The sequence below is a fragment of the Arachis ipaensis genome, chromosome B4 (assembly GCF_059453495.1).
Source record: "Arachis ipaensis isolate K30076 ecotype BB chromosome B4, ASM5945349v1, whole genome shotgun sequence".
Lineage (NCBI taxonomy): Eukaryota > Viridiplantae > Streptophyta > Magnoliopsida > Fabales > Fabaceae > Arachis > Arachis ipaensis.
The window spans coordinates 36,487,949-36,497,621 of NC_142439.1; the positions used below are offsets into that span (position 1 = coordinate 36,487,949).

General features: G+C 34.5%; 1 protein-coding gene across 2 annotated transcripts; it reads right to left on the reverse strand.

Moving 5' to 3' along the window:
- Positions 1-627: 627 nt before the first annotated feature.
- Positions 628-3,774, reverse strand: LOC107639280 (uncharacterized). 2 transcript variants are annotated; one of them, XM_016342763.3, is made up of 6 exons: positions 3,515-3,774; positions 2,806-3,030; positions 2,330-2,506; positions 2,003-2,227; positions 1,729-1,857; positions 628-1,138 (listed from the first exon to the last, which is right to left on the reverse strand). In XM_016342763.3, the coding sequence occupies exons 1-6, from the start codon at positions 3,590-3,592 to the stop codon at positions 905-907; spliced, it is 1,068 nt and encodes a 355-aa protein (XP_016198249.1). In that variant the 5' UTR covers positions 3,593-3,774; the 3' UTR covers positions 628-904. The 2 variants fall into 2 exon arrangements, with proteins under 2 accessions (XP_016198249.1, XP_016198250.1); XM_016342764.3 differs by having other exon boundaries at positions 3,366-3,522.
- Positions 3,775-9,673: the final 5,899 nt, after the last annotated feature.

Consider the following 9,673-nt stretch of genomic DNA (forward strand, 5'->3'; position numbering starts at 1 on the left):
TGGTCAAGGCACTACACATCACGAGTGGGAGAGCTGCAGTGGTCGGCGGGAGGAGATTGTAGTGCGGTGTTGCTTCGTTTGTGATGGGCGTGCAGGCGGCAGAAGAAGGTCGTGGTGCGACCTTGCGTGTGTGCGGCGGAGGGTGGATTTGGCGAAGAAGAAGAAGAAAAAGAGGAGGAAGAAGAAGAAGAAAAGGAAGAAGAAGACAAAGAACGTGCCCAGATAAGTACTAGGCACACATTTTTTGATATTTAAAAGTTTCTTAAAATTTAAAAAGTTGGCTCAAGTTGGCTACACTCCTAATTAGTTCTCTATACTTTTTTTTAATATAATCTCTAAAACATTATAAATAATATTAAGCGACTAAAAATATTTTAGAAGTGAAACTGTCTAGCAAACAAGTTCTTTATTATTAATGCCTTAAGGTAGCGTTTGGTTAGGGGCCAAGACTGAGATTGGGAAACTCAAATTCGATATTGTATTTGATAATCAAAGATTGGAATCAATCTCCATTCCCAAAATTTCAATCCCTTCAGTACCTCCAGAAAGTTGAGACTTTAATAATATTTTTTAAAACGGAGATTAAAACTTTAATAATATTTTTTATAAAAAATATCTTCATTTAACTTTTAAATTTCAAATCTACTTTTCAATCTCTATATTTATTTTAAATTAAACATAATACTGAGACATAACTCAGTTCAGTACATTTTACACCAAATACAATACAAAAACTTAATTTAGTCTCAATTTCTCAATTTCTATCTCTCTGTTTCAGTCTCTCATTCCCAGTCCTCCTTCCAAATGCAGCTTAACACTTAAAAGCACTAGGCACACATAGTATGCATCCCTTTACGTTGAAAAGGTGTTGAAACTTAAAAAGAGACACCAAATTTCTCATGGACTATGCAGAAAACCTGTCTCTGTCATGAGGGGAAGAATAATCAATATCTGGTCCTGCAGGAACGATTCCGAATGGATTAATCGAAGGATGGCTTCCGTAGTAATGCAACTTTATATGCTCCATGTTCACGGTGCTACTCATGCCGGGAATTTGGAAGATGTCTTTAGTGTAATTGAAGAGGTTCGGGTACTCCCGGAGTAGCTTCTTGTTGCACTTAAAGTGAACTGCATAAACCTACAATCAGCAAAAGCAAATTACTCTGAAAAGTTTTGGAACAAATATATTGCAAAATGAAGAAATCCTTGCGTGTCTACACAAGCTAGGTTCATTAGGTTAATAAATAATTGGCACATTAGTAGCAATGATATTTGATCATTGATTAGCTCTTGATGATGTGTTACTTACCTATTGACCTATTGAATAAGAGGGGGTATAAATCATTCATGATTTGAAAAGGATATTTAAGAAGTTCCATTTCCTTTGCAATCTATGACTCCATTCATCTTTTAGCATTCAACTTGAATCAAAACTTTGAAAAATTCAGAGCTCAAACCAGAGATAATGATTTTTAACCAACAAACATGAAATTCAGCAGGACAAATCCCACACTTGTAACAGATTTATGGTCTTAAAGTTAAAACTAATAGTGATTTGATTTTGAAAAGTCACCTAGATGCAAGCTTCACAAACTAGCTTAGGTCTGATATGGCCCCCAATTCTTACCAAGAAGGAGTCTCTAACTCAATGTAATGTTTCTACGAGACGATGATTTGCATAACATCAAGAAATTCCTATTCATAAACACATATATAAACTCACTATACCTCATCAAATCGGATGAGAGTGACGAACAATCGAATGTCTGCTTCAGTAACTAAGTTGCCACATATGTATCGCTGCTTGCTTAGTATACTCTCACATTTGTCCAAAGCTTCATACAATTGTTGTACAGCCTGCAGAGAGGACCGGGTAAACGGTTTCAATTTCCTTAGTAATATTGTAATAATAACAATCTTTTAATTAAGATAAGCATTAAACTGTTAAACTATTAGCTGCTACCGAAAAAAAGAAAAAAGAAAATCAGCCAATGCTACATACCTCATTGTATGGTTCTTGCATCTTTGCAAATCCACATTTATAAACACCATTGTTTATTCCACTATATATCCACTCATTAGCCTCATCAATTTTGGTTCTCAAATCAGTTGGATATAAGTCCAAGGAGGGATTTTCTGCAATGTCATTGAATTCAGTGTTAAACATGCGGATTATCTCTGAGCTCTCATTATTAACAATGGTCTTGAGTTTCTTATCCCACAGAACCTGTACAGATAAAAATCCATCACTTGAAAATATAAGTGTGCTCAGAGAAAGCAAATGACACAAACAAGAAAGAAGCTATTTCATACTAAAGAGAACACATACCGGAACGGTGAACTTCCCTGTGTAGTTTGTACTTGCAATTTCATAAAGTTCTCTAATGCTCTTTGCTCCGTTTAACAGGTCAGGTTCAGCTCCTAGAACCTCAGTTTTCGAATCAGGAAAAACCCATCCCTTATGCTCATCTGATTCTTTAGTTCTTTCCCAGATGGGTTTGACTGACTGATAATTGAACATGTCAAACATGAAATTCCTCCTTTGGTGAACACAACTAATGTAATTATTTCATTTCAATTTGAAAATACTCAATTCAAGAGTGTCAAACTCGAGTTAATTGTGAGAGTATACAAGTTTAGGTCCGTAATCAAGTCTATTATTTGCAAGAAAACTCTTATAAGTTTATGACTTAAGCTTTACAATTCAAGGACACCGAAACTTGTGTAAGCTCCACAAGTTTAGGTGAACTCCGAGTTTGATTACCATGATTCGATTCAATTCAACATGAAGGATCGACTACTAACCGAGAAACTTATAGCTTTCTGAAGCCCTTTGATATTCAAATAAGCAAGGCACCTGGAAGCCCAAGGACAAGCATATGATACATAGAGATGATACCTTCCTGGCTCTGCTGGGAATTGGGAATTCGGGTCCCTCGAAATGAATTGCCGAAATGTGGAAGCAGATCTTACAAAAGCACCAGTGTCGGATACCTCATCGATTGCAGATTGCGCCATTTGAATAATACACTAAGCAGATATTTTAGTAAAAAGGATCACACTGCCAAATCTTCTAAGTAAAGAATACTATAGAACTTAGTTCAGCAAAAAAACACTTTAAATTTCAATTTGATTCAGCACACTTATCATGCCACCCTACTCAATGAATTCAAAAACAATTAAGACAAATCGTAATTTCAATCTTTCATACTTTAGTTCACTAACAAATATCCTGAATTCCTAATCAGCTCACTCCAAATTGAAAAAAAAAAAAAATCCCTCTTTCAAACAAAATTCAACTAAGAGTAACCAGCAGAAAGAACCAACTGAAATCAAATTTCAGTGGAAGTGATCACATCACTTACCTCACTTAAAAGAATATACAATATTTGGAGCCTATAAATGTTATTCAGAGCCCATACATGCAGAATCAATGAACCATTTTGACATGCATCACATGAACATGAAACAAAATGAATTTCAATAGAAAGCTTTGGAGATGAAAGGAAGGTACCTTGTTGTAGTTGTGGAAGGAAAATTGGGAGAGAGTAAAGTATATGCTGCTGGGGCGCACTACTGTGGGATACAACATTAGTTTCAGTATAATATATGAATCGATCAATTATTACAAGATAATGGAACACTTAGGGAAACAAACAAAAAATTTTCCTTAACTAAGGGAGTGGGTAGCATGCATTACAGATCAACGGTCAACAAAAGCATGCTGCCTATACTTAAATCACAAGACAGGTTGACGATTTAAGTAATGGGGATGGCTGGTAATCAGTCACTAAATTAAATATTTATATAAAATATATATTAAAAATAACTAATTTGATGGTTTATTTTTTTTTATGTATATAATATTTTTATAAATTATTGCCAGAGGTTATGTGGGTGATTATGGAAGATGGTAAACAGACCAACCGGAATGATTTGCAATTATTATGGTGTAGTGCCTTCTCTATTTTATTAGTCCAATCATAGGAAAATTTAGGACCCTCTATTATAATTATAATATAATAAACACTGCCCTTTGTATTATAATTCATGTTTTCTTTTTAATAATATTCTTTTTCTTATATCTAGATTCTCAAGATTTTTGTTTTCTTTTAGTCTTTTTCTTTTTATGTTTCTGTTAAAAATATTTAGGTGAAAGTGATACAGTAAAATAGAAAATATTAAGTTAAAATGAGACATAAAAAATTAACAAATAAATAATATTTATTTACACTAGCAATAATGAAGTTTAAACTAAAATTCCATGCAGTCACCAAAAAAAAAAAAAAAAAAAAAACTAAAATTCCATGCAATAAAATCATATCTTTATTTATATAGAGTTATAGACTAAGTGGAACAAAAACCCTAAATTTGCTGCATAGCGGAGGTTGTATACCTGAGCAAAATAAATAAATAAAATAAAGAAACTAAATGAACTTCAATTTTAAGGATTATAAATTCCTTCACATACATAATATTAAGAATTCTGTTAACTATTTAGCATCAGTCAAATTTCAAATTTCAATATAGTTATTGTAAGATATAAAAGATGATTATTAGACCAAAATTTTGCATGCCAAAACTTATTCTCTTAATATATATATATATATATGAGAAAATTTTTTTTAAATAGTCCTAATAATTACACCGAAAGATAATGAGGCTCCTATTAAAAATATAATTTTTTTTGGTCTCTTACAATTAATTCTGTGAGATTAATTAATTCTTTTGTTAATAAATTGTCTTTGAGATTGACGAAGCATGTCTACATAGTACATTAAGTGCTAGTTTAGAATGACAAATATTAAACTCATCTAACTCTATCCTTATTAATTCTACTAAAATTACGTCGTTTAACAGATTTAAGGAGAATATAATATCAATCTTCACCCCATGACACAAAAACTCTTTTTTCCTTTCTGAAATTACATGAAATCCTAACCATCTCCCTCCAAATTTTATTGACTAAACTTGACTCCCAAAAAGACGTTGGTGTCGACGATGCGACTGATGGCGTTTGACGGCGCCGTGACTGAGCATTTCATCGGTGAGGTAAATATATTTACTTAAGGACTCTGCCATTGCATTTTACTCTAGTTTTCATGATTTCTTTTGATCATGATTCTGTTACTCTTGTTGGTTGCCTATGATTCTGAATTATGCTTTGTTAGTGATATTGCATGCATGTGATTGTATATATATAAAAAGAAAAAAAATTAGTTCTACCAATTTGAATTATCAAAAACAGAAAGCAAATTTGATAGAAGGGTTTTATCCTAATTGAATTAAATGTAAAATAACTATTTAAATTGTACTGTATCTAAGAACTGTCACTTTTTTTTATAGTTGTTTCTATGAGATAGAATGAGCATTAAGATATGATCACGGAATATAAAATAAATAATAGTCCCCTTTTGGTATCCCCATCTCCCTTTTGTTGTATTTTTTTTTTTTTGGTAAAAATTACTTTCCCTATTTTTAAATTTTGTTTTTAATTTAGGTGTTGAATTATTTTTTTTTGGCTATTGCTACAAATGTCTAATTTTTTTGTGTCCGTGTTTAATCATAGTGGAAGTAAAACCCTAAAAATTAATAAATAATTAAATGATAAATTAATTATTATTCAAATAAGTTAGGAAATTAAATTTGATAAGTTAGAAGAGTAAAAATATTTAAAATATGAATTTTGACATTAATTTTAAAGGTTTTGGCTCAAAATTGGGCCAACAGGCCGAACCAGTTAGACCGAATCCAAGGCCCATCATATATAAAGCCAACTCAGCCATTCCTCTCCCAAAATACAATAAAGCACACTGGAATTTGGGAAAAGGGTGCCATCAAGAACCCTAACCCCTTCTCAATCTTTAATCTTCCATATCTCTTAATTCGGCCACGCATTCGTCTCGAAATTTTCTTCAAAACCATACCAAAATTTCGGTAAGGAATTTGATATTTTGTGCCCAGTTCTCTTTTTTCCCTTTTCCACGAATTTGGGTTTTGGTATTGAGATATTTTGTGATTTTGATGGTTTAGGCGTGCTTTAGCAGTGGATAATTGTTGGGTTTTGTCCAATTAATCCATGGATAAGGTAAGAAAACTCTAAACCCTTGTGGTTATCCCCTTTATGTGAACCCTGGTTATTAATTTGGTGAATTTCATGGAATTAGATTGGATTTATGTTAAATTAGAAGTTGAATCGGTGAATTGGAATGCTTGAAATCAAGCTTTGGTGGATGGAACTTATAGCACTTGATTTAGAACCCTGGAGGCTTGAATTGAGGTGTTTAAGCTTGGGGAGAAATCAGCCAATGTATAGTTTTGGTTTCTCGTAGTTAATGTTTAATGTCATGTGAAAACTTAGGCTAGAAGACCTTAAGATAGGGATAAACTGAATGAATGATTGTTGAATTGTCTAAGCGGTATATGATTTGTGTATGAAGGGTGAATGAGTTGGTATGTGTTGAATCATGTGTTTGATGAGTATAGAATAATGATGATTATTGATGTGTTGAGGAGGGATGGCGGGTTTGTGTAATTGAATTGAATGTTTGAATGGTTGGATTTTTAATGGAATAAATGTATATGTATGTGTGTAATGAGTATGATGATGATGAGTTGATAATGAGAATTTGATAAATTAGGTGTTTGGTGTGATTGAGGAAATTAATCAGTTTATATATTAGGATGATTGAAAAATTGATAATAAGTGTGTGATATTGTGTAGATACAATTTGTGTTGATTTGGGTTCGGAAAGTTTGGAAAACTTGAAAATTGAGTTTTTGGTAAGAACATGATTTTTGACCAACTTCGGCGGGGCATAACATGGCTTCCGGACTCCCAAATTTTATGAAACTTATTTTGAATGAAAATTGGGTCCGTGAAGTTTATAACGTTTGAAGGACAGATAAAAAATTATTTTTAACAAAAAAGTTATGCATGTTCGAAGTTGGGTGTGTAAAATGGAATTCTGCAGACTTAACAGTTTTTTCTGAGAAAAATGATGCATGCGTACGCATGAGGTGGATGCGTACGTGACTTTTCCAAATCTCACAATCATGCGTACGCATGAAAAGCCAAGTTTTAAAGTTACATGTACGCGATGATGTTCACGCGTACGCAAGGCACTCCTTCTGTTTTGAGTACCCGTGTATGCGGGAGGTGCTCATGTATGCGAGTTTGTCAGGATTACACCCGTGCGTACGCATAGTGTGGCATGCGTACGCATGACCACCCTTTTTTGGAAAAAAGTTGTGTTTTGAAATTTAAACCTATCTTCTAACTTTCCAAACCTCTTTAACCCCCTATTTAGGATCTGTTAGCGAGTTTCTAAACCTTAGAACGAGGGTGAATATGTTAAATAAGTTAAGGGGATATTGGGGGGATATGCGAAGAGATAACTGAATTAATAAAGTGTTGGTGATGTTAAATAAGAAGTGATTGATAAATATGATGATGATAATGATGAATTACAAATTGAATGAGAGATGGATTGATGATTGAATTTGAATGAAGGATGATGAAGATTGATATTAAAGTATGATATTTGAATGAATTGAATGATATTGAGGTATGTGACCGAATAAGATGCAGGGGTGTTATCCACCTACTCCGAGTATGAGTTGAGACTTCGGGTAAGACGCAGTGGTATTGTCCACTTGCTCCAGGGATGAGTTAAGGCTTCGGGTAAAGTGTTATCCACTTGCTCCGGGTAAGAGTTAAGAAGCCAGGTAAGATGCAGTGGTCTTATCCACTTGCTCCGGGTAAGAGTTCAAGACTCCGAGTAAGAGGCAAGGGTTGAGTTCTGTCGCCACTTACTCCGGGTTGAGAATTGTAACATTTCCTGGGTAAGAGTTAAGGGTGAGATTGTCCCCTTGCTCAAGTACATGAGTAAGATGCAAGAGTTGCGGTTTGGTCCCACTTGCTCCGTATTTGATATTTTATCTAGGGTTCACTACCAGACATGTCGGATTTGGCTATATAACCGACAGATGAGATTTGTAACACCCTAATTACCCTAAGCCTTACCTCTAGCCATAAAACAAAGGTTAATCAGAGGTTACGACAGTCCTAAGGCTTATACATATTTATATTTAGAAGGGAATATTATATTCTAGAAGCCTGATGAAGGATTAAGCTCAAAAATAGGATTACAAAAGCGTGAAACGTTCACACGAAGCTAACGCATAAGATACAAGATATAGATACAAGAGAATAAAACATATATAAATATAAGAATAGAGGACTAGCCGCAGCTTGGAGAGTTTAAGCCGACTAATTACAAATAGAAAGATACAAAGTTTTAGAATTAAAACAGCTTATACAACCTATCGCTCAAATAAGCCTCTAAGGCCATAAAGATATATATACAAAAGGTGAGAGAATACTATGACAGAAGTAAAACAGAAATAAACAAGGAACGAACCATACTCCGCTCTGTCACCATATCCACAATCTCACCGAAGTAGATGATGACCTGCATCTAAAAAACAACAACAGAGTATGAAATGAGAACCGGAGGTTCTCAGTATGGTAACAGTACTGGTATGCAAAATTGTGATCGTTCATTCCTTGGTAACGGTGTCAAAAACTTAATACGCACGTTCATAATCTTAGTTCTTCTACACAACTTCGCACAACTAACCAGCAAGTTCACTGGGTCGTCCAAGTAATAAACCTTACGTGAGTAAGGGTCGATCCCACGGAGATTGTCGGCTTGAAGCAAGCTATGGTCATCTTGCAAATCTCAGTCAGGCGGATTCAAATGGTTATGGTGAATTGATAATTAAAATATAATTAAAATATAAATAAGATAGAGATACTTATGTAATTCATTGGTGAGAATTTCAGATAAGCGTATAGAGATGCTTTTGTTCCTTCTGAACCTCTGCTTTCCTATTGTCTTCATCCAATCCTTCATACTCCTTTCTATGGCAAGCTGTATGTTGGGCATCACCATTGTCAATGGCTACTTCTCGTCCTCTCAGTGAAAATGGTCAAAAATGCACTGTCACCGCACGGCTAATCATCTGTCGGTTCTGGATCATACTGGAATAGGATTCAGTAATCCTTTTGCGTCTGTCACTACGCGCAGCACTCGCGAGTTTGAAGCTCGTCACAGCCATCCCTTCCCAGATCCTACTCAGAATACCACAGACAAGGTTTAGACTTTCCGAATCTCAAGAATGGCCGCCAATAATTCTAGCCTATACCACGAAGACTCTGATCTCACGATCAGGAGGCTAAGAGATACACATTCAAGCTTGTTTGCATGTAGAACGGAAGTGGTTGTCAGGCACGCGTTCATAGGTGAGAATGGTGATGAGCGTCACATAATCATCATATTCATCATGTTCTTGTGTGCAAATGAATATCTTAGAGAAGAAATAGGCTTGAATTGAATAGAAAAACAATAGTACTTTGCATTAATTCTTGAGAAATAGCAGAGCTCCACACCTTAATCTATGGTGTGTAGAAACTCTACCGTTGAAAATACATAAGAACAAGGTCCAGGAATGGCCGAATGGCCTGCCTCCCCAAATGGCATATGAATTCAAAAATAGGGAAAAAGACCCCCTAGTACAATAGTAAAAAGTTCTACTTATACTAAACTAGTTACTATGGTTACAGAATTAAGTAAATGATGCAGAAATTCAATTCCGGGCCCACTTGGTG

Bases quoted from the DNA above. Each gene is read 5' to 3' on its own strand.
- LOC107639280 (XM_016342763.3), bottom strand. From the start codon at position 3,592: ATGTTGTATCCCACAGTAGTGCGCCCCAGCAGCATATACTTTACTCTC. The intron at 3,031-3,514 runs GTACCTTCCTTT...ATATCTGCTTAG, and splicing joins CCTTCCACAACTACAACAAG to TGTATTATTCAAATGGCGCA. The intron at 2,228-2,329 runs GTATGTGTTCTC...TTATCTGTACAG, and splicing joins CAGGGAAGTTCACCGTTCCG to GTTCTGTGGGATAAGAAACT.